The following is a 25,227-nucleotide window of genomic DNA, read 5'->3' on the forward strand; positions in this document are numbered from 1 at the left end:
CTTAGGCTGTGCCTCATGGGCTGCCTGCATGGATCCCAGCGCTCTAACCTCACTTAATCACAAGCTAATGAATGACAGCACTCAGTGTTATTTCTTCTCCTTTTCCCACTTTCATGAGTGGGGAAATGATGAAAGTATATGTTAATGGGCTGGAAGCATTCGTGTGTGTGTATATTAATTGTATATTATCAATTCTGGGTGAAGTGTTGATTTTGATTATTGCATGAAAAGCAGCTGCGACTTGAAAAATCTAATTAGCCAAAATGACTGGAAAATCTAATTAGCTAAATCCAGCTCTGCTTTTAAGAAGTGTCTTTTTATGATGTTGCATAAATGATGGATGCATTTAGAAGCTTCCACTGAACCGCTCTGCTGTAAGTTATTTAATTGCATTAGTCTTCTAACTAGTGGCATTCTCATGTTCTTTTTGTAAACTACTTAAAAACTAAGTTGATGTGATAAAATAACAAGTTAACTTTTTTTTTTTTTTTTTTTAACTTGTGCTATCAGAATGAATTCACCCATTACCAGTAAGGAAACGCAAATTATAAATACGGTATACTTGGGATATGAGAAGCTGGGTTCCTCAGTACCTGCGATGCCATGCTTCTTTTCATGAAGCGGTGCTTATTCTCCAGTGTGTTATTTATAATAGGATGTACTTCAGCATTTGTTTGCTTTTTCTCTCTGGATCTTGAAAAACTGGACCTTATCTTTGTGTCTATTGCTATCGCCACCCCTGCAGAGTACCTCGGACCTTCACTTTTTCCATTTATTTGTGCTGGAAAATGAGAAATGTGGACGTTTTTCTAGAGTGAGTTTATGTTTTAAGTGTGTTTGCGTGTGTGTATATACATATACACAGATATAAATACATATTTTGCTGCAATGTATGTATGTGTATTGCTGCTAAATGTTGAACCACGATAGATGACCTCTTCATTCACTGGTAATGGGGTGATTTGCAACAGATTTATTATCACTTCACTGATAGAAGCATAGTATTCCAAAATAACTTGAGTTCTTAAAACAAAGATGTAATTACTTTTAACAGAACTTAAACTTAAAATTTCCCTTCAAAGCATTTTTCAGAGTATCCTTCATTAAGTTGATATTTTTATAAGAATTTCTTTTTACTACCACATTTAGCCATTCAGTCATCCTTTCTGGCTCTTTTTTTATTGTGCATTTTCAGTGGGGCTTTCTTCTGTGTTCTTGCAGACCGTTGGCTGTGCAGCTGCTTGTGTTTCTCTGCAGTGTCCAACATTCAGCTTCCCAGTGTATGTGGAGCAGTACCTGTCATCATACCAGTTTCTCTGCTGGCTTTAATAAATCTGTTGGGTTTTTTTGCCGAAAAAAATATTGCTACATCAGGATTCTCTGTATTACGCCAGTCTTTTCCTTTGAACTTTGAAGTAATGATTCGTTGTGATAGTTCCTGCTAATGTGCATGGCAGTCCATGTTTGGATTTTGGAGGACCTTATCTACTAGATGACAGCATGTAAGTGAGGACTCACATTTGGAACAAGCTTCACCTGCTGCTGATTTGAGTATAAAAACCTATAAAGAGAATCACAGGGCAATGCTGCCTTCCTTACAGCTCAGAGCAAGGGCAGCTAGATAAGTTCACAAGGTCTTGCTTGGCTGTGTCTATGGATGGAGATTCAAGGGCACCTGCTCCAGTGCTCAGCATTTCAGAGTGTTGTTGTGTTGGTTTTTTTTCTTTGCTCATTAGAATTTCCTGTCCATCAGCTTTGGCTAATTCCTCTGATTATGGCACCACAAAAAGCATCTAGATCAGTCTTCTCTGCACCTTCTCGTGAGGAAGCTGAAGGCAGCAGCAGTGTCTCCCTTTGGCTGGCTCCTTGAGGCTGAGCCTGATTCTCATCCTTTCCACGTCGGTTTTGTGGGGCTTGCTCAGGTGTGTCCATATATGGTACCATGCCATGAAAGCTGGTGCACTCTCACAAGTGCTTCACTTTCCTTGGCCTGCTGGCTCCAGTCTGCAGCCCAGCATGCAGCTGACCTTCTTTGCTCCACAAGCATGTGCTGCTGACTCATCATAAATTTTTCCCCTAGCAGAACACACACGTCCATTTCTGCAATGCCATTTCTATTTGGTCAGCCCTTGCCCTTCCTCGTGCAGGGGCTGTCCCACGCTGGGTGCTGTATTTGCTCTTGCCTTCTCTGATCTGCACAGTGGCTTCTCCAAGCTGTGTTGCTTCCAGCCCTTCCCTCTGCAGTGCCACCCATGTTTGCAGAGGGCGCCCGGCTTGCTGAGGTTTGGATGTTCCCCATTTATGAAGACATTAAACAGTGCTGGCCTCAGGATTGATCCCCAAGGGACGCTGCTGGTGACTGGCCACCACTGGACTTTGTACTGCTGAGCACAGCAGACTTACACTGGAAGTACCCAGTGCTGTCCGGTAACAAACAGTTGTGGCATCAATTAGTATTTGTATTGTTAGCTTTAGTAGGAGTGTTAGCTTTCTCAGAGTCTGGAATGCATTAAATTGTCGCCTTTTTGGGAGCAGAGAGAGTTTAATCTTCACTTGGACTACTTATCTGAATGAAGCCCAAATAATTAAGCTTAAGTGATAGTCAAATCCAGGCATTCTTACTGTGGGGTGGTTCACTAGCTGTGGAAATCCAGAGAAGTGCCAGTGAAAAGAGGTTCCCTGCAGCCTTGAATTTGCTGCGGTGAATTGTATTCCCCTTGTTACCAAAGCACACTGTGGCTTGTGAGTGGAAAGGCTGCAGGTTCTGACCTGAGACAGTCTGAATCTGAGGGAATCATTTATACTATTACCTTAAAATCTCCATTAACTGTTTTCTCATCATGCAGCAAGTATGTAAGCCTTTAATATAAGACTGTGTTCAAGTGTGAATGATGTTCCTGTGCTATAAGATAGTTAACAGCACCCTGACTGCCACTTCTTCTGGAGCTCCTGGAGATACAACCACCAAGCAGGTGGCAGAGCTATGACAGACCCAACAGATTGCAGTGTATCAGCAAGATCCCATGCAATAAATAGGAGTGTTTGCTAAGTAGGCACTGCTGTTCCAGTGAGCATTTCTGAATGATAAGGCAAGTTAATTCTCAGCAGTGCATGTAACATTCTGTTGTCTCACTAAGCCATCAAGTGAAAGCCATCAAGCTCTGTCTTTTGCTCTAGGAGCTGTTTTGAGGTCTAACACATCTTTCTCACTCAGTTCCTGTTCTTTTTTTGATCTGAGTCCTTCAGTTTTGTGTTCCTGGAGAGCAGGGGACAGACCATTTATTGGAATGATATCTGCACAGTATACGTGTTTATAAACCTTTTCATTTCACAATTTCCAGTATAAAGTTCAGACTGATATATAACCTGTTTTAGGCTGTGCTTGTCTGATAGCAGGAAGACTGGCTACCCTACTGAAGTACAAGTGTCCTTCCAGATAATGGAGAAACGTGGCACAAGGAGGATGGATTAAATACAACGCTGTAAGCAGTTCCAGCAGTCAGTTGTGGCTCTGCTGGTGCAGACTGGCTGCTTCCATGTACCAAAGACGTATCTGAGCTGAGGTGGATCCTTGTAGATACCGTGTTTGGGCTTGGTGGAGACAGCTGCAGTCCAGCGTGTTGTGGGGAGACTGGAAGAACTGTCCTCATGTGGTCCTCAAGTTAGTTCTGAGCTCCTAGACAGATGGTTCAAGGCAGGGCTGAGGCAGTATTGCCAGGAGTAGAGAGCCTCTCTCAAAGCCTCTGAGTTGGCAGAAAGTCATTTTGCTTTTGATGTACTGTTGTAGATTTTGAAGTTTGTTAAGAGATGAACTGGAGACCAGCATGGAGCTACAAGGCTTTGGCCTGTCCAATGCTGAGAATAAAGCCCTTCAATAGGAATGGCACCTGAATTTCACGCAGAGCAACATTGTGTTTGATTCTACTTAGTTCATGAAGGGAAGCATTACCCAACAGTTCTTCCTGTGGAGACAGGTTTGAACATGAGTGAGCCCTAAGCTGTGGCATGGCAAGATGGCTCATGGGTGGCTGTAAAGCCCACGAGCTGTAAACCCAGCTGCTACTGCTTGGCTATGGACTGATGGCATAGCACAGGGCTGGAGCCCAAGTTGTGTCCATGTGTACACTCAGAGCAGAGAAAAAGCAGCCTCCAAAGCCAGGGAAGCAAAAATCTAGTGCAGACAAATGAAAGGTATTTGCTGCTTACAAGAACATTTTCTGTGACACATTAAGCAGTTGCTCAGTCTCATCGTGAGAATGATGGGTGGGTGTTTGCTTTTCTGTTTCTCTTAAGGTTCTTTTACTTGTCCACATGACCTTTTTCTTGACTGAATCTCTTATCCTGCTGAGTCTGTTGTGTGCTAAATAAAATCAATTCCTCTTTCTTATGGAGGTTTGTAGTGTAGCTTACTTCCCCAGTATAGTTTCCAGACTGGGTGCCTCCTGACTGATGTGAGTAAAGAGGCCAGCCTGGACATGGTAGGAACCTGCCCAAGAGATACCATCAGACCACAGAAGGATGAGGTGAAGTATGATGTTGTTGAAGTGTAGGTCACCTTATCCTATGGAAAAGGGAGACTTATTTGTTTTAGAACTTTACCTCAAGTAACAAAAAGGCTGTGGGATTTCGGCCTTTCTCTAGTGTGAAAATTTTAAAACAGACAAATAAAAACCTTTCATTCTAAATGTTTTGCCTTTTCATAATTCTGTCTGAAAGGCTTGGACCTGAGCAGTTTGGCATGCTTAAAGAAAGGGTGAAAATGTAGTGTCGAGGAACTCCCATCATTGTCCTGGATCAGGTGCTTCTGTCTGAGAGCTGCATTGTGCCAGTGCCATGTGCCTACTAGGCAGGTGAGGTATGGCACCTGAATCATCATGCATCACTGTGATGGTCGTGGCTGGTCAGAACTTGGTTGGAGTAGTCCTTGTGTTGGTCTTCATCAATGGTAGCCTCACACTTGGCATCCTGGCCTCTCATCCTATTTTGCGCCAGCTTTACGTAATTGTAGGACAGGCTGACGAGATGATTCCAGTCAACCATTCAGAAGGGCCTGTTATGTAGTGAAGGCCTGCCTGCTGCCTGACAGGTTTTCCCCATACCATGGATGTCATAGCAGAAGTGCAGCCAGGAGTGCTTCAAGCAAACATTTTCAGGAAGGACCTGTGAAAGCTGAAAGAACAAAGTCAGCTAGACTGTAAAATCTATGGGCTTTTCTTGTAGCTGGACTTTTTTTTTTTTCCATATAAAACTGAGTCTGTATGTACTTCTAACAAGCCAGCTGAGAATCATGGAGTCATTAAGGTTGATAAAGACAACTAAGATCATCCAGTCCAACCATCAGCCCATCCCCACCATGCTCGTTAACCCAGGGCCCTCAGTGCAACATCCACATGGTTCTTGAACTATGGAACCAGTCTGCTGTTCTGAAAACAAATTCTTACTTATTACAGATGTATATGGGTTATCCCTCCATCTCTGTTTTGCTTCAGTGAGCATAGACCTTACTGTAGAAAACAAATTTCCAATATGTACATTCTAGCTAAAGTTTGTTTTGTGCCTGTAAGCATGATCACCAAAACATTGGTTTTACAAAAGAACTGTTGTTTTTCTTTGGTAGGTAACAGATCTAGACATCTATTGGTAGCCTGTGTGCTCTGTTGAAGTGATTTCAGTTGAGCAAACCTGTTGGATAATACTGAAACCTTGTCATGTTTCGTGTTTGAAGTGCTACGCCTAAAATTTCTCTATTCACTGTAGCTCTGCTCTTCTTAATAATACCCATATGGCTGATGCTGCTTTTTAGCATACTACAGCTGTAACTTTTTAAGTAGCTGAATATTATTTAAAAAAATCAGGACCATTTTTTCTATATGAATCTTTGTGACATCCATTGGAACCTTCTTACACTCCCTGGTCATCATTTAGGTAAGCCACAGAGTATGTCTTCCAATTTAGTAGCTTGTCTTGCCTTGAAACTTACACAGAAATTTCTGCAGCTTTTTTGGAAATACCGTGGTCATATCACACTGTGTAGAGCATCTCCTGTTGGCAGGAATATAACAGAAGGCAAGTGTCAGTTTTTAAGATCCTTCTCTCTTCCTTGAGGCCACAAGGAGTTGGTCTATTTGAGTGGGAATTGCTTTTATTTTGCAAGTGACGTGACAAAAGGTTCAGTATTTATGGTCTGTATGACAAGGAGCCCATTTTGCTGCACGCCATAGGTGAATGCAGTGCCTTTTCCAACTTCTTCCTCTCATCATCTGCTTTCTGCTTATCATAGCTTTTAGGGTGTGCTCAGCTGTTCTGATTTTGGCACTCCTGGACCTCAATAAACAGTGGAATTTCTGCATTATTTTTAAGAAGAAAAGAGAGTATTACCTAAAAATAGTTGATTGAGGCATTAATCTACTCTTTATCTAAAAAAAAAAAGAATTACCTCCTGGTATAATGTAACTGTACTGTAAGGAAAAAAAATGTTCTGGAACAGTTGGGAAACATTACAAGCCCAAGTGTTCAGAGGCTTTGATATGTGCAGGTAATATAGGAGGCTTTCCAGAGCTTGAGGGTTTGATTCAACTCCTGTGTCTTTTTTTCTGTTGCACAGGTTCGGTGTGTCTTGCCGAATCAGGTTCTGGGTGTACGTTGTGACAGTGAATAAACCTGAACTGTGCTTTATAGAGAAACTTTCTCCTTTGGGCAAAGTTGAACAGCGAACACTTATTTTAGAAGTGGTTTCCTGGCAGGATTTCTGCAGCGTAGCTGTAGCACTCATTAGAGTTCCAAGGAAGGCTTTTCAGCACTATTTTTTCCCTGTTTACTATGCTTGACTCAAAGTCAGATTCTAGCATTTCAAGCAGTTTGTCTTCAATGTCACCGTTTCGGCACTCCAGAGGAGGAGTAAATGAGCACAGAGCTCTGCCACCAGCCAGGTTAAAAATAAATAATTGGATGGAGCATCTCTTCTGGCACAGGAGTCCCTGCTAACCTGAGGTGTTCTGCAAGTTGGCTTCCACTGCTTTTCCGCCTGAAAGAGCATTCTGGGGAGCTTTGCAGGAGATGAGCTAAATCTCAGTAACCACCTGTGGTTTTGCTCTTTGTCGTGATGAGATGAGAGGGCACGTGAGGTGCAGGCGTTGAAGGGGTGAAGGATCTGTAGCATTGGCAGGCCGCTGTCCGTATCGCATAAAAGCAAACTATAAAAGCCAACGTTTTCCAGTGCCATTTGAACGAATGGTAACATCCTCAGCTCCTCTAAGTCCTGATAGTTTTCCTGGCTAGATCTGAGAGGGGAAGGCTGTGTGTTCAGGGCAGCTCCTGAGCCATACTTCTGTGGGGCGAATGGGAAGCGATGTGCCTGCTGAGGCCAGCTTGGGCTGGTAACCAATGAAGCAGTCCTCTTAAATTACTTTGTAGCTGAACTGAGTTAGCTTTCTCACAGTAGAGCTAGATTACAGATAGTAACAAAAGGGAGGATTCCTCCACCTGGCACCAGGGTGATTTTTTTGGATTCACCTAAGCAAGTCAGGGAACAGCAATTCAAATTCTGTGACGTTCTCAAGCATGAGCACCATCATCCTCCAGGCTGATGCCTGGTGAGGACCAGGCCATTGCAATTTTTCTGATTGGTAGGCAGGGTCTCTCTTGTAGTTTTCCATTAAGAACCTGCTTTTCTTTGTGTCATACGGTGTTCCTCTGTAGATCCGGATGCTTTGTGTTTCCTCAGTTAAAAACTGAAGAAAAGTACTGATACATAAAATCATAGAATCACAAGATTGGAAAGGACCTGCAAGATCGTGTAGTGTAACTGCCAATTGCATACAATTCCATACATTGCATTAAATCAGTTTTATGAGCCAACAAGATGATTTGAGCACTTGTATGTGCTGGAGTTTCCTTTGCAAACCTGATATTGTCTGATGTTGCTGCTTAATTTTTTCCCATTCAGGTCGTTCTTCGAAAATGATTGGATCTAAATGGAGTTTTATTTCTGGGAGCCAATAGTGAGTCTCTGATAATTTCTTACAATGGAAATCTTGACATTTCGTTGTCAAAAATAGTGAAATATAGATGTAAGGTTAGGTGCACTACTGAGGTTTTGGTTTTAGAGCTCTTTGTTCTGACACTACATTGGTCTTAAGAAAATAATAGCTGGTAACATTATTTCTTAGTTATTTTCTACTAGGTTGAAATCTTTTGCTATTATTAGAAGGTTCTCATTTCCAGGTGACAAACTGAGGTCAGATCTGAAAGCAAAAATCTGAAGACTAAATAAGAAATTCTTGAGTGCTGCTTAAGCTTCTGAACTTGATAGCATTTCCTGGTGGATGACATAACTTTTGAGTGAATTCAAGGATATTGCTGTTCGGATGCTTTTGTCGCTTTTGTTTCTGCTGCCAGGTATCATTTGATAGGAATGTGGAACCACTCACAGTTGTGGACCTGTCAGTGCTTTTCTGTCAACCTGTGCATGCATGGCTGGTATAGAACCACCCCAAATTCTCACACCCTAATCTCAGAACTAACTCTGATAGGATTGTTTTGTCAAAAACTGAATGGAAACCATTTCTCAATATCATTCTCTTTCTGAACGAATGATCACCTGAGATCATTCAGCTTTCTTAATGAGGTTTTTAAATGGTGATGTCTGTATAACGTTTTGCAAACAGTCACTCCCCAGGTGCAGTTAGTCACTGAAGGCAGAGCTCGTTGTTACCTTTGCTCTCAGCAACTATAAAGTATCATGAAAGCAGCCTTCAGTAGGCAGGAACAGTCCTCCTATTTTGGAATGTGTAGTTAAGTGCTTAAAACATTAAGGTGTAACTTTGTTTTCTTCGCAGAGCCATACTTCATTTGTTTGGATGTACCACGATAGTTCCTCTAGCAGATGAGCTACAAACCAGTACTTCAGTCATCACAGAAACTCAGTTTTATGAGCAGTCTGTTCAAAGTGAGGTGGAGCCCATAACAGGAAGTAAGAAATACAGCTGTAGGCAAAGTTCTATGGAATTTAGTAATTCAGCTGACAGTGTTTTTTTCAATAGAGTATTTTCTATGCTTCTGGGATCATTGTGGATAATCTATCACCCTTTGGCAACAGTGAAATCCATACTCTCCAGATTCATAGTGTAAAATCTAGCTGGGATCAATTATTACATCATCTGATAGTATAAGCATTAATTCACCAGGGAATAAGATGAGGCATGCCTGAGTATCTGGGCTGTGTAGATAGCCACCCTCCAAAATGTCTACTTGCTAAGGGAAGCAGTTCAGCTTTTGATTTGAAGAGGAATTGAGCCAAAAGTAACATTGCGTAGATTGTTGTTTTATTTTTGAGGTAGAGGGAACACAGACAAATGTTTGTCTTTGCCTAGGGGATACACGTCCTTGCTTAGTAAGGGGGTTTGTAAAGAGGTAGACATAACAGTTAGGAGTCGAGGGAGAGTAGTTCTGAGCTTCTTACTTGACTTGTAGCCAACAGAATCTGGCTCAAGGCTTGATCTGTTGAGAGGTCACTTTAAAGTGAGCTAGCAGTTTGCTGCTGTCCTGCTGGATCTGCACTTCTCTGCAGTAAGAGAGTTCCAGAAACATGCCCAAGTTGTTTGGAAAGATGGGGGGGAAAAAAAAAAAGTGAGAGCTCAGAGGTTCTGCTGCACATGTGTTTGTGGTAGGCTTTTCCATCCAATTTCAGATAGACTACATAAAGGCAACAAAAAGCAATCGCTTTTGGCACAGAATGTTCCTATTATTTCAGCAAATTAAAAAATAGGAACAGATTATGGCAGGAAGTGATGGGCAGCCCTTGTAGGGGAGGTTTAAGTGCTAACACAGGCGGTGTGTATGTCTTTATGCAGTAGCTGGTTCCATTTTCTGAAAGCTTGAATGGAAGCTGAGCAGACCCATGGATACCTTTCTGTGGATCATCTGCCTTAGCAGAGGTACAATCCTATGAAATGGGATGAACTCATCAAAATTCAAAAAAAAACATGTTAAAAATTGGAATTCTTGCTGTCCTCGCCAGCCTTCTTCTGATCCTGTCATCACATATTCCCATCCATTTCCTTTTGTTCGCATATTCATTTGATCTTCCTTGAGCTAATTTTAATTTACTAGTTCGGATAAAGCAGCCAACAGCAGATGATGTCCTGTTGAACTAATGAGCTCCAGAGGTGACACAAGGGACTAACTGTTGTTGCGGTGACAGAATGGGGGATCCAGGACTGAAAGGCTGTGGTGAGACCCACAGAGCATCTTTTCCACTGTTGGGACTTTCCCCTAGCCTGGGCTTGGCAAGGAGACAGGGCTGGGATATTTCAGCTGCGGAATGAAGAGCTGCATCTTACTGAAGCCATTTAGGGACCAGTAAAAGTCAGCATATAACCTCTCTTGTCTGTCACTTATCCATAATGTCACACTTTATTGAGCTGCCAGTTCCTGTATGTAGTTGTAGAAGCTGTGGCATGGTCTTCTCTAATAGAGTTTTCAATCTTTGTCTGATTACCTTTTGATTTTGTTCATTTACTCCTCAATCCTGAATGCAATAGAACCTTGGAAGACTTAATGCTAGGCCAGTGTGTTAAATTGGTTGTACAGAGGAGTTGACTTGAATCTGAAGTACTTTCTGCCTGTTGAGAGACTTGATGGAGGAATTTTAAAGCTGTAAGAGAAAATAGATTTTTGCAATTGTGTTTAAGGTTACCTAGTACTTCAGCGGTAAGTACTCATAGTGACGTTATTTTGTGAGGGTTTCACTTGCCTCTTGTGCTTAGAACTTGTGCACCTGAATAAACTAGATTTGAAAATAAAGCATGGGTTGAATTGGATTTTCAGATCACAATGCAGTTGAACATACAGCTTAAAAATCTAGGTATATTGTGAATGCTAAGTGAGCAAAAAGCCTCTGAAATAACAAACTGTAGCGGAATGAGCATGAAATCCTATCTTTTCAAATCACTTTCTTTGGGGAATGCCTTACTCAGACTGTTGAACTGTCTTGCAGGTGGATTCACCAATGAACTTGAGGAACCCACATGATTTGGTAATACTAATGAGACAAGAAACAACAGTTAACTACCTCAAAGAGCTGGAGGTAAAGCATAACATTAACCACAAACATTTCTTAAGATACAGATTTTTCTTGTAATGGTGTTAGTGATAGACGCAGACAAGGAACAAAAGTCATTATCAGCACAACTCCAACAAGTGGATAAAGAATTCTTCAGATTTCAAGGTTTTTGTGGCTCAGGTTTGTTGAATTGGTTATCATTATCCTCAGCTGCATCTGTGTGTTTGAACTTGATTTTATTGCTGGCTACTGTTTTCCAGAACTTTTTATGGAAGTGTTCTCTTAGATTTGTTATAGCAACTACTGAGAGTATGTCCTGTGGGCAGTGAGAGTACGCACACAGGAGACTGGAATTTCCTTGTACACCTCTCTGGGCTGGTCAGACCATTTTCCCTGCTCTGTGTAGGACATGTCACCACTGTGACTTTATTTAAAGCCCCTTTAAAGCTTCAGAGTGGCTGAAGTTGGCAGAGACTTCTGGGTCCATCTGGTCCAACCCAGAGCCAACCAGAGCAGGTGCCCAGGTGGCTTCTGAATGTCTCCAAGGACGAGACTCCATGGCTTCTCTGGGCAACCTGTGCTCTGTCACATGCACATCACAGAAGTGCTGCCTGATTATTGTTGAAGTGGATTTTGAAAACACTGTTCTGAAAAGAGCTTCAGTGAACTTTTAAACTGATAACTTTCATGGGAACTAAAACTTAAATGCCTAAAGCTAATAGCACTCAGACTTTGTTTTGGCCATGCATTCCCTCTTCTTTCTCTTGTGCCAGCTTGCATTTTGTCAGATCAGAGTAACTGGCTACCTAAGAAGTTAAATGAGCACCAGAGATAACCTCAGGCAAGTAGAACAGAGATACAGGAATGAAAAAAAAGCAGGACTACCCCATATGAGACTACATTCAGCCAGTCTTTCTTATTGAGGTATACTCATCTCTGTGTCATTGGGCATTTTCACTGTGGATGAAAAAGTTACTTTAGGCTGTTTAGGGCATGGGTTGCAGGTTTGTAAATGACTAATGCACAATTTGTGCCATACAAATGACTTTCAGCAAAAATGATTTAAGATTTTGCACAAGATGTCATTAATGTAAATGTGTTGATTATTGCATGTTAATGTGTTAGCAAATATATATGGCTTTAATTAAAAATGCAAAATTTCTTCTCATATAACACATGCAAATTGTGATGTTTAACGGATTTTCAGTTTGCAGATCTGGGTGAGAATTAAGTACAATGTAATGTCCTGGGCAGAGCCTCTACTACTTACAGGAATAAGGTTTCTAAAGTGAAGGGTAGCCCCAAAGGCACACTGTAAGCTGATCTGCAGAAATTATTCCCTGCTATTCCTTTTAGCCTGCTGCCTTAGTTATAGTTTGCATACTGACTGGTTAAGAGTTCATTTGTTTACAGTCTCTGATACTAATTTCGTGAGGTTTTGAAGTTTAAGAGAAGGGATAAAATGTGACAAAATTGATAAGTTGTTAACTACTACTTCATTTTCTGAATGAGCAACAGTGAATTTGAAATCCTATAAGGCTTCTTTCTAGGTACAGCAGGAAAAACAAAAGCCTGTTTAAGTTGCATTGTCTCTATTGAAAGTACTCATTTTCTATCTAAATAGAACTTTTTACATATCCTTGAAATTCACTTTGATTTAAGAAAAAAGCTGAATTGTTCACCTGTTCGCTACTGTACGGTTTGCTTTTGTCAATATGCGTTTTTCTATTTTCCTTTTTCTATTTCCAACAGAAACAGTTAGTTGCTCAAAAGATTCATATAGAGGAAAATGAGGACAGGGACACGGGGCTGGAACAAAGGCATAATAAAGAAGACCCGGACTGCATTAAAGCAAAGGTGCCCTTGGGGGACCTAGATCTGTACGATGGCACGTACATCACCTTAGAGAGCAAAGATATCCGGTAATGAGCTGTTTTGTATTTTAAGATCTTTACTGAAAGGAAAAAAAAAATTCTTGCAATTAAAAAGAAAAATACTTTCACGAGACTGTTCTTTCGATGACAGTTGTTTTATTTTATATTAATGTGAAATAACATTGAAACAACATCTACCTGTAGTTACAAAAAGGAGGCACTGTCTCCCTCGAACTCTGTGGTGTTAGCTGTCACCTGAGACTTCTCGTTGCTTTTCCCAGGCTCCCAGTCAGTGTAACTCTGTAATGATATGAGCAAATGGTTGCTTGAGTGTTGGGGATTTTTTGAGCTAGGTATGCTTCTTGTAGTGGGAACTGTCATAAATTTGTGTGGAAGACCAAGATGTTGAAGCCCGCAGTCAAATTTTTTCCTATGCTTTTAGCAAATAAAGGCTGTATGGGCAGTCTGATATGCAGCTCTGTTTGTATTTTTGCTTCAAAGCTAACTGTTTTGATTTTGTACTTCTGATTTTTTGAACATGAGGTGGGAAAAGATGAATTTTGTCCTCAGATAATTTCATCTGCACCTGTAACTATCTGTTTGTCCTTGTTTGATTGTGAAATTCAGTTTGGGGGGGTGCAGGGCACGTTGAATCTGCATGCATGGTCATTTGCCTGGCATATAAATCATGAATCATACCACCAACACTCATTAATTGTAGCAGTGATAAACTAGGTTGAAGTGGTGCATTTTGGCAACTGTCCAAATGTTGATATCTTCTCTAAAGCAGATATCAATTTATTTATCCTGTGGTGTTGGCATCCTGGGAACTGGAGCGTGGGTAGGCTTCAGAAGTGGTGTAGTGTGTGGAAACACAGCTTTTGTAACAGTAGATGAAATCAGAATACTGTGTCTGTCAATTACATCATTGTATCTCTGAAGGTGTAAGGTATCTTGATGTGGAGTCCACTGTGTTATGTTCTGTCCTCAGGCCTGAAGACTATATAGACACAAAGTCTCCAGTGCCTCCAGACTTGCAGCAGCCAGATTGTACAAAAGTTCTTGATCTTCCATACAGCATTCATGCTTTTCAGCACTTACGGGTAAGTGAGCAAATGGAAATGTGCTATTTTATTTTTTCCTCTATTTGGAAGAGAAACAGTGAAGTCCTAGGGGCAACTGTGAGTCAAGGCTGAAAGGTAATGCAGTTTTTTGAAGGCTGTCTTGGTCTTCTTTAGAATCATGATTTTACTGTGATTGAAGTACTTGATTATAGGAGAATGCTTCTGTCAGATACACATTTGTCTCTTGTTTCTACTGGTCTTATTTTAGAGAATGTTCTTAGGATTTTGTTTTCGTGACATGTTTCATCAGTAAAATGACAGTTTTTTATGTGCATGTTTAAATGTTTCTATCTTGTGGATTGTTTCAGTTGCAAATTAGAGAGGAAAATGCTGAGCAGGATCATAAAGGTGTATGGAGATTGAGTTGTTTGTATGGCTGTCAACATTTTATAACGTAGCTGACTGTCGCCTTGATATCTGAACTCCAAGCTCTAAGCCAGAGGATGACATAATTGCTCTTTGCTAATACAAAGTTCATCTGCTATAGTATGATCACAGCTGAAGTGTGATGCAAAAGTTGCTGTGGTCAACAAAATTGGTTGAGCAGATTTTTTAACGCAGACCTAGCTTTAGCACTCATCTCGTTATGTTTATTTTATTACTAGTCTCAAAATCAGTTTTTCATCTATGAGTAAGTATTTTCTCATAAAGAAAACAGGAATGGAAGTTTTCTAGTTCTAGTCCTGGGTTTGGTTGTACCTCTTCTATTCAGAAAACAAGAAAACAAGAGAAGAGGGCAGTTCTATAGTGTGTAACCTCACAAACATGAGTTAAGTGCTTCAGTGATGACCAATGACACCGATAGCTACCAAGTAATACGAAGTTACCAGAAGTTAATGCTTATCCTATAGCATTCATCGTGCAAAGACTGCTCTTGGAAGAATTGGTATTAATGACTGCTCGAGTGTTTTCTTATCAATAGTAATATATGGTATTCATCTGGCAAAGGTGACACTATCCTGTGAAGTCACAGAGATCTTATGAGAGGATGATAGGAATGTGGAATAGTAAAACTGGAAATTTTCCTGGAAGTCATGTTCTTGTGTGTATTTCTCAGGAATTTAGTTTCTGTAAAATTAATCTTCATTTTTTCTTTTAGGGTGTCCAGGAAAGAGTTAATCTTTCTGCACCCTTATTACCTAAAGAAGATCCAATCTTCACATACTTATCACGGAGGCTGGGAAGAAGTATAGAGGAAATAGGTCATCGTATTTATGATGGGCTAATGAAGGTATGAAGCTGTAAACTTACAGTATGTTGAAAAAGTGTGCTGGAAAGTACTCAGAGGATTAGATATGCCTAGGACATGCAGTCACATCCAGTACTAGCCTTTCACATATATTCTGGTTTTATGTTTCAGTTACAAAAGGTAGAGTAAAAACATTTTCAGTAAGGTAAGCAGAGACAGGAGAAAGCATTAGCAAACCCAGTAAACAGATACTGTCACCTTTTATGACTCTCTTACTTTTGTGGCCTATAGAGGCCACATTCATTATTCTGTTAGGATATAAGAGCTTTTAAACAAAAATGTGGGTACTTAAAGGTCACACGCTTTTTTTTTTAAATGCCTTCCTGCAAGACACAGGAATTCTGTTCCAACTCCGTGAAGCTGCTGTTGTGTAAAATTCCATCATTGCTTGTTTCGTTTTGAATTTTCACCAGTATAAAATGCAGCAGTTGTGTTTCTTTCATACACCTATGTGCTAGCTCATTCTTCCTGAATATTCACAGACGTTGCCAAATGCCAGCTTTCCAGAGGAAGAGGAAAACTTAGAGCAGATTAATGCTCAGTTTTCCATCCCTTAGTAGTTAAAGCCACGGATGACCTTTTAGTTCATCTTAGATGATAGTACAGTTCTTGTGTTTCTCTTTACTGCAGAACTCTTCTTCCTGGGTACTTTATAATATGGCTTCTTTTTACTGGCGAATAAAGAATGAACCGTACCAAGTAGTAGAATGTGCCATGCGTGCCCTTCATTTCTCTTCCAGGTGAGAATTGCTGGTGAAGATATTTTTTGTCAGATTGCTTTTCTAGTTGTCCTAATTACTGAGCAGATTTTTAAGAATGAAAGAAATAAACACTGTTAAATATTCTTAGGCATATATATGATTTAGACACTTGATTATTTTTTTTTTTTCAAAATCCATATTTAGTATGTAACTGAAGAATGAGTGTGTTCTTGTGCACAATCCTTACCTAGTCTGACCTTTTAATGGTGGTTGGTTTTTTTGTTTTGTTTTTGTTTTTAATTAGGCAAAATAAAGACATTGCATTGGTAAATTTGGCAAATATTCTGCACCGAGCTCACTTCTCTGCGGATGCTGCTATTGTGGTCCACGCAGCTCTGGATTACAGTGACTTCTTTACCAGCTATTACACTTTGGGAAATATATATGCAGTAAATATCATCTTTACTTTTCAATACCTGGAGAAAAACAATACTTAATCTTTCTGGCCTAACTTGTAATGCTTTAGTCTTTTACAGTGCATTTTGTGCTACACACACTACATGCTTGATGTTTATATTTCTGTTTAAATATTTTCACTCAGAACTCTGTCTTTGCCAAAAGTTTTTATTTGCACTTAGAAGTAAATACAAGGGAAATTTTCCCACAGCCTCACCTTAACAGATAGAGTGGCTTTAATTTCTGCAGGCAGGCCACTCATTACTGCGGATTAAATTTTGAGTTGATGACTTATTTAAAAATCAAGAAAATTGATTAGATATTACAAGATAATAGCTCATTCTCTCTTTGTCTTTCCATCATTCTTCAGATGCTCGGGGAGTACAACCACTCGGTCCTGTGTTACGATCATGCTCTACAGGCCAAGCCGGGGTTTGAGCAAGCTGTGAAAAGGAAGCATGCTGTACTCTGTCAGCAAAAATTAGAGCAAAAACTGGAAGCTCAACATAGGTAACTAAAGCACCATCGTAGTGGAAATGTCTCAATTTATTGTTCTGCTGCATCAATTCTTTACATTTCCAATAGAATAATAGTGGTTTACTTTTTAAATTTCTTAGGCTGCATGATAAAATTAATACTTTAAGCAACCCAGAACAAGGCTGAAAATATACGGTGTTATGGGAAAAGTTGTTATTTGAAAAACATTCAAAGCGAATCTTTTCTACTGTCCAATTTTCAAGATCGCTTCAGCGAACCTTAAATGAATTGAAGGAATATCAGAAGCAGCATGACCATTACCTCAGGCAGCAAGACGTTTTAGACAAATACAAGCTCATCCAGGAGGAACAAATCCTGAGGAACATAATTCATGAGACCCAAATGGCGAAAGAAGCTCAATTAGGTACAACCTTTCAGAGTTCATGCTTATTGTAAGAATGAAGAATTACATGTGTTCAGATTAACCACATAGAATCTTTTGTGTTGGAAAGGGATCTTTAAAGTCCATCAAGTCCAACTCCCCTGCAGTGAGCAGGGACATCTAAAGCTAGATTAGGGTGCTCAGAGTCCTCTGTGGGCAGCCTGCTTCAGTGCCTCACCACCCTTACTGTAAAAAACTTCTTCCTTATGTCTGATCTGAATCTCTCCCCTCTTTTAGTTTGAAACCATTTCCCCTTGTCCTATCACAACAGCTCTGTTGAAGAGTCTGTCCCCTCCTTTTTTATAGATCCCCTAATGTTAATTTCAGGGTGTAACTTCTTTGAATATTTTGGTGGCCCTGAGTTGCTGTTCTGTTTTGCTTACTAAAACTAGTGATCATGGCCTGTTCTCAAAATAAGTACTTTTTGAGTCTTTACAAGATGGAATTCATGATGAGTGGGTTTAAAAAATAAAAATAAAAAATTATTTGGGAGGAAGTGGAGGTTTTTTTTACTGTACACTTCTCATCTCCTCAATAACCTCACTTAGACTGTAGAATAACATGTTCTGTGCTATGCAGGGAACCATCAGATTTGTAGACTGAGCAACCAGCAGCACAGCTTGCACTGCCAGTGGGACCAGCCTGTTCGCTATCACCGTGGAGACATTTTTGAAAATGTGGAATATGTTCAGGTTTGTCTGTGAATTGATACTGCTCTTTTAAGTTGCGTCCCGTTTTCCCCATTAGCAAAATAGTGGAGGTTTTGGGTTGTGGAGTTTCTGAGCTGGTTGGATTTTGGGTTTTTTTGAGGCTCATCAGAAGAGGACGTACCTTTGGAGTTTGTTAATTATAGTGAGAAGTGGCTTAGTCCCCTTTTGAGAGTTTGAAGTATTTAATGCTTGTTTACTTTGCTAGTAGTGCAAGCTGAGATCGGTAGTAGGTTTTAGGAATGTCAAGCTCTTATTAAGTAAGGCTTTGTTTTACTTAAAAAAATAAAAATAAAAAAAAAGGATTATCATTATTCACTTTTTTTTTTTCTGAAGTTGTCTTTTTCTGGGAGATTTGAGCCACTTCTGTAGTCTCCTCTGCATTTTTAACCTGTATGGAACAGCTAGCTGGATCTTTCTAGGAAGGACGAAGATTACTCACTTGAGAAACTACAGTTTTCTCTCATTTAAATGTACTACTTTCAGGCATGCTAACAGGAGTAAATGTTTAACTTGCTTTCAAAGAGGACAGGAAAGAGGCAAAGATTCCTAAGGACTTCATTTTCTTAATTTTCACTGATATGCTAGCGCTACACGTAAAGATTGTTGTTTAATTTCTTTTGTAATTTGGAATGTGTTGTGGAGTTTCCTGTCATACGGTTTAAGAAAACAGGAATATTTATTTTTAATTATGTTTTCTTCTTGGGTGTTCTTCCTATTTAGCTTATTGAGATGGGCTTTGTAAGCCGTAAGACTTAATAACTCCAACTTGAATTATTGAGATACATGGTGTAGATATGTTTTTGTATATGACCTGCTAGAAATGTTTGCTTGATACATTTTAGCATTTTTTGCTTATTTGCAGTTGTATTTTCATTGTTGACTTTTTTACAATATTAGTATTTTTCTATGGTATGAGTGAATCAAGCTTAAATTTCTGTTTTTTAATGCTACCCAAATTCCAGCTCATTAGTGAAGTTTAACTACGTAAATAGTGGGGTATACATTCCACTTCTTTAGATAGACATCTCTCTTCCTTATGGAATTCTGTTTTGTTTCTAGTTTGGTGAAGACTCTTCGACTTCAAGTATGACATCTCTGAATTTTGATCTTCATACAAACCAAAGTGGCCACAGCCAATCCTTGCAGTCTTCCCCTGTTGCTCGTTCCATCGTTTCAGTGTGGAGTGTAGAATCCAATAGAGTGAGTGAATGGCATAGATTTTGCTCTTTTGCTCTTTCAAAGAGGTGTTGTCCTTGTTTGTATGAAACTTCTTAGCACTTCTTTAACATGCTGAACGTCTCTGTAGTTTGTGTGGACCAGTTTCCAGTCATTTGAAACTCTGCTACAGCACAGACAGAGTTGTTCTACGGCAGCTGAGAAGAAGTCTGCTGTAAGTATAGCAGCGCAGCTAGAAAACTGAGCTGCTGTTCTGGAAAAATTTGGAAAATAGTAGTTTTAAAGATGTCTACTCTTTTGTTCCTCTAGATTATACCTTGTGTTCTTATTTGCTTGTTCATTAAAATATTGAAAATGTTGAGAAAATAATTAAAAAATTCCTTGTCCCTTTAGGACAAACAGCATCTTCTTTGGCCTCAGCGTTCTGAGTGTATGAAATCTTTCCCCAAAATTCCTGATCCAGAAGAGCTGCCAACTTATTTTCTGCCTCCGGAAAATAGGGGATTCAGGCAAGTATTAATTTTATTTTTAAATATCTCTATTTTAGTTTTATAATTTTTGACACTTAATGTCTTAATGAACATTTTCTCTCTGGATAGGGTGGATGCAACTCGTGTTCAACAGCACAAGTGCTTTCAGATCTCTTCCTTTGGCCATCCCAGTGAAGGAGTGATTTTCCTTCACTGTTGTTTTTTCTATAACTGTAACAGACCCAATTTCATGGTGATTGTTCCTTGACATTTTAGTACCAGGTGAATGCATGAAACATCTACAATATTACTAAAAGAATGAGGATTTAAGTGCAGGTATGAACGTAGATTATTCTTTTGGGACAGAGGTAGAAAAACAGCTTAGTTGTGGAATAACCTACAGTGCTTACTATTAAATAGGGGAAAATAAAAGTGTCTGTGCTGCAGTAGCTACTTCCATAGTTCATAATAATTTTATACTGTTCTATTCTCTTAGCACTGCAGTGGTGGTAGGGAAGCTATTGATTCGTCTTGGTTCTCCTTATTGCTAGAGTCCAGTCAATCCTAAATATCCCAAGAGAAGCTGTTGGGCTTGAAGACACCCAGGTACCAGACTGTTCTTCCATTACTGATGCTCGTAACAATGAATCTCTGTACCTACTTGTCAAAGAACTAGACGATAATCTAGATTTGAAAATGAAGATGCCGGATGATCAAGCAAGACAAGTAAGAGAAACATCTCACTGCTTCCCATCTGTTTTAAATTTTTCCTCTTTTTTTGCCTTAGAAGTCTTGTTCAGGAAGTCAGCCATTTCTGATGTTTAAAAGATGACTTGCTTGCTTCCCTTTCTTTTTTGGAAACGTGGAATCAAGTGCTTTCTAATATTGCTGGAGGAAGGGAGAGCTTGTCACTCAGCATAAGGCTATTGCCTGTCCTCTCTTAAATGCTGACCGAAAGCACACAAAGAAAGAAAATTAATTTATTTAAAATTACTGCTTTATTTTGAAACTTCTAAGAGTTACTTGACATGATTCAACTTCTCGGGATTTCTAGTATCTCTTGTATTCTTCCAAGTTGGTAACTTTAAGGTGAAATTACTCCTTCATATTGTTTTTTGTAGGTTGGCTCCTTATGTGATGTGAATATATAATGATTGATTTAGGAATTACTTAGTAAACTAAGTGGAATACTTAGGGAAGTGAGACTTAAATGACCAGTGTAGCTATATTTTGTAAAATTTCATTAAAAAAAAAAAAAAAAAAAAATCCTTTGTCCAGATCTTGCATTCTCGAATCAACAATCAAGCTATTACACGGGAGAAAATGGAAGCATTTCTTGATCATGCTATGAAAAAGGTAAGTCAAAATTTGTAGCACAAGATAAACAAGGAATTCTTATTTAAAACTTCTTTCTATACTTACAAAATGGTCAGGTTTGTTTTAGAAGTAAAGATTTGATGTGCCTGTGAGTGAGATGAAACTAGCTTGACAATTCAGGTTTGTAGGAGAAGCTCAAACATATAGCTATTTCCTTTAGCTCAGTATATACCACAGAGCCCCATGGTTACTTGTTCTTTTTGTGACTGCAGGACATTGAGCATCAATGTATTAGCTAATCCTGGCAGACATTTGTTTACATGAACAAAACAGCTTGCACCTACTCCCTTTTCCACCTGTCTGCCTTTTGCTCTTCCTCCTCCTCACTAGCCCCCCAACCCTGTACTCCAAAGGCAACCAACCCACTGTCAGTCTTCTGTCAGGATAATTAGCACTCTGGGGCAGAGCATGTACATCTGTGTAACACCCTGCAGAATGCCACCTCCATCTTGCGTGGGGCCTTTGAATCATCACTGTTCAGCTGACAGGAAGCACCGAGATGGAGGTTGACTCTTTTTGACCTGTCAAGCTGATCTCTCTCAAATTAAGTATCTTTTATAAATTGTGTCAAGGCAGTGTATGTATGTATTGTTTTGAGTCTAAAATCAGTAGTGTTTACTATGTGCATCTGTCTTACCCAGAAGAAGAAAAATCAGCAGTAGGAGTTGATTTGTTATTAGGGTGATCAGAACAATCCTGTGTATGTCTAATGTGTAACTGTTGCAGTGCATAGATATTTTGTTTCTAACTGTAGTATTTGGTTGCCTTCATGCTGAAAGTCTGAGCTTGTTCATTTTTATGCTGATACAGAAACAGTGCTGTGCCCATGCCTATTCTGTTAATGATAAACTCTTATACTGAAGAAGAGCAACAGCTGACATCTTTGTACTGAGAAAGACAAAATGCTAGTAATTTGTTTGGGATTTAGTCAGAGGACATTAAGACCTCTGTATGGAAAGTAGTTCAGTGAGGAGTTTGTGAATAACATGCGAGTAGTGGTATGTATGTGCATTGCAAAATAGAGGCGTTAGGTAATCTTACAATTACTGATTATTATGTAAGGTACTCGTGAGAAAAGGTAATGTATCCTACTGATATCTTCCTATGCATCTTGAACCATGGGAAGAGCCTTTCTGTGTGAGGTGTCTGTAAAATCTCGAGTATCTTTCTGTCAGTTAACTTTTCCAACACATATAACTGGGTAATACTGAAAATACTTACAAAACCAAAATGGAACACTGATGTTTCTAGAGCATTCTATCTGCTCTGTCTGAAAGAAGTTGTTGTGTTGTTTTTTTGTTGTTTTTTTTTTAACTCTGCCTACTTGTCAGGATTTTAAAATTTTGCTATTTCTCCTCTAGGATGAGTGTTTGTTTCCTCTGCCATAGGTCAAAGAGGAGGAGGAGGAGTTCAAGGTGTATTTGATGCTTTCTCTGTTATTACACATGCCTTCACTTGTCACTTGCTGTTTTATCTTTAAGCAGCATCTCATGCATGTCATGTTGACATCTACTCGTAAAACATGCAGAGATAACTAAATTTAAGAAAAAACAACTCTGAAACCTTAAATAAAACATCTTGATGTAGGACTTAGGACGTGGAAGCACATCCAACTAGTAGTTGGAAAGTGCTTGACCTTCAAATTGGTAGCATCTTTTCACAGACCCATGTTGATGTAATTTTAAGACTCCAGAGTGGCTCACAAATGTTCTTCTGAAGCAAACTAACCAATATCAGTTGTGTGTTTTAAGGGATTTTGTGGTTACGTTGTAAGATGGTCATACAAGTAAATGGTGTGAGGATCAGGTCCTACTGAATTACAGTGCAGACTGTAAGTTGCATCAGTTCACTAACTTCTCTGCCCTGATAAAACTCAAGCTGTGAACAAAGCAAATTGTAATGTGGTATGTAGTTAGACAGTGTGCAGAGGTGAGGTTTTTACCAGACAGCAGGCACTTCTGTCTCCCTGAAACACCTCTGTGGGTATTTTCATCCTATTCCCTAATTCTCCTGTAGCCTCAAGATCCTCTGTGGCTTGTGCTTAATGAAGCTGGATTGTACTGGCGTGCAGTTGGAAATAGCACCTTTGCTGTCACCTGTTTGCAAAAAGCATTTAATTTGGCTCCACATGAGTATCAGGACATCCCTCTGGTCAATCTTGCTAACCTCTTGATTCATTATGGTCTTCATTTGGATGCCAGCAGGCTCTTGCTTCAGGCTTTGACCATCAATGCCTCTGAGGTAAGACGATGTTTTTTTGTGTTAGTTTAGCAGTAGGTGCCTTTCCATTACTTGATTACTTCTAAATACATGTTATGTAACTGTGCTGACTTACCTGAAGTATGCAGTTTAGCTTCCAGCTTGTGGTTTAGAAGGAATGTTAATTTTTATTTACATTCGTGTTCTAACCGGTTGGTGCTGGTTACTGAGAACATACACATCTGGAACATAATGCTTCCAATATAGATGACACGTTTTTGTTTCCAAAAACCTGCGTCACCAGTGGTTCAAAGGAATCCAATCATGATGTTTTGGGAACTCCGTCATCTTAGAACAACAGCATCATAATCTCCTTTTATCTTGGTTTGAAAAAAAGAAACTCTTAAAGCAGCAGATGTGTCATGAAGGTCTTTGACTGCATAGACATCTTTCTCTGCCACTTGTTTTTGCAGTTTTTATTATGTATGATTTTATTTGTTTATTTATTGAGGTGGGACCTGAACTTAGATTGGTGTGTATGCATCTGTGTCACAGCACCTTTTCTTTGGCAAGTGATTTGGTCTGAAATTTGCGATAGTTCTTTAAGAAGTGAAAGCTAGTATTTCCCATGCTTGTGCTTCTGCACTGAGAAAAACAGAGGGCTGTAACCCACCAGGCTGTCAGGCACCTAGCACTTAAAGGCAAGAAGTGACATAAGCCTTTCTAATGTAAAGGGATCTGGCCGATGTGAGTTGCAGGTAGGAGTTTAGAAAGGAGTTGTAGAAAAAACTTAAGAGGTATGTCTTGGGAGGATCACTTGAAAGCACAACACTGAAAGTTAACCAAGGATCACACTGCATGGATTAGGGCTTTCCTCAAAAAATGTTTGTGAGTCTTATCTACTACAGTAATGCCTGCTCTTACTTTTTTCAGTCAGTCACAGTCCTATAAAAAATACTGTTTAAAAAATTGGCAGGAAAATCTGTGCTCAAATGAAACTTCCTGGAATATAATGAAAAGTAGATATAAATCAAAATGAATTACAGATGCAGGGAGTTAAGTGTGTGCTCTGTGAGCAAAAATTCATAAAAAAAAAAAAAAATTGGAATGCAGTTGCTCAAGTTGCATGTTTTTCTGAATAATGCTTAATGATAGAAGCTGAGTGTGGCAAATCTGAAGCTGTTGGTCAGTCTCCAGATTTTCGGATAATGAATGTAACATTACTTATAAGGGGAAAAACGACTGCTACGTTACAACATTATAGTCATTATTGTAGTGTTATATTAACTATTATATTTTTTGTGTGTGATTGTTTTCAGTCAACAAATAAACAAGAAGTAATGTTTCACTTTGTGCCTATGTTTGCTGATTAAATTCTATCCAGTGAAAAGGGTGTTTGTAATCTGTACTTTACCAATAGATGTTATGCAGAGACTTGCCAAAAGCAGAGAGCAAAAATATGAAGTTTTATAAAGAGTTGAAAATAAATGTTCATCTCTAAGCTAGTGTGAAATTGATGTTTTCAGAAGCCCAGTTCTGCTCAAGTAAGTGCTGAATATTATTGACAAATGAAATGCATCTGTCCTTCTAGAGCTGTACTAGAAATTTTGCTGACTTCTAGTAGTTCTAAGATATCTTCAAATGTTTAAGTTTAGCTATTGCTGTTCTGTGCAGTGACCATTATGTTTGTGATGGTTTGTAGATAAATATTTAATGCTTCATCTCAGCGTGTGTTTAACAGCTGTTTTTCATCGTGGAAAGTTGGAATCCAGAACACAACCTTATGTCAGAACAGCTTTTGTTTAGCACAAATACATCAAGCTGTTAGTTCTGTGTTTGAAGAATAGGCAATCTCTATTGAAGAAGTTTTCCAAATTCCTTCCAGGCAAACTGGGGAAGGTGTGGGTTGG

At 39.4% G+C, this 25,227-nt stretch overlaps 1 protein-coding gene across 1 annotated transcript in view; it reads left to right on the plus strand.

The window, feature by feature from the left end:
• Window positions 1-25,227, plus strand: part of TTC17 (tetratricopeptide repeat domain 17) — a 52,278-nt gene that overhangs the window by 956 nt on the left and 26,095 nt on the right. The window contains exons 2-15 of the mRNA XM_085224592.1: window positions 10,997-11,086; window positions 12,815-12,984; window positions 13,928-14,039; window positions 15,160-15,291; window positions 15,940-16,049; window positions 16,315-16,459; window positions 16,837-16,976; window positions 17,207-17,367; window positions 17,965-18,077; window positions 19,155-19,295; window positions 19,665-19,780; window positions 20,293-20,467; window positions 21,020-21,097; window positions 23,135-23,359. Of these exons, the coding sequence (XP_085080718.1) occupies window positions 10,997-11,086; window positions 12,815-12,984; window positions 13,928-14,039; window positions 15,160-15,291; window positions 15,940-16,049; window positions 16,315-16,459; window positions 16,837-16,976; window positions 17,207-17,367; window positions 17,965-18,077; window positions 19,155-19,295; window positions 19,665-19,780; window positions 20,293-20,467; window positions 21,020-21,097; window positions 23,135-23,359 (1,908 nt within the window). The remainder of the gene's footprint in view (window positions 1-10,996; window positions 11,087-12,814; window positions 12,985-13,927; window positions 14,040-15,159; window positions 15,292-15,939; window positions 16,050-16,314; window positions 16,460-16,836; window positions 16,977-17,206; window positions 17,368-17,964; window positions 18,078-19,154; window positions 19,296-19,664; window positions 19,781-20,292; window positions 20,468-21,019; window positions 21,098-23,134; window positions 23,360-25,227) is intronic.

This window comes from Meleagris gallopavo, chromosome 5 (assembly GCF_905368555.1).
Source record: "Meleagris gallopavo chromosome 5, MGAL_WU_HG_1.1, whole genome shotgun sequence".
Lineage (NCBI taxonomy): Eukaryota > Metazoa > Chordata > Aves > Galliformes > Phasianidae > Meleagris > Meleagris gallopavo.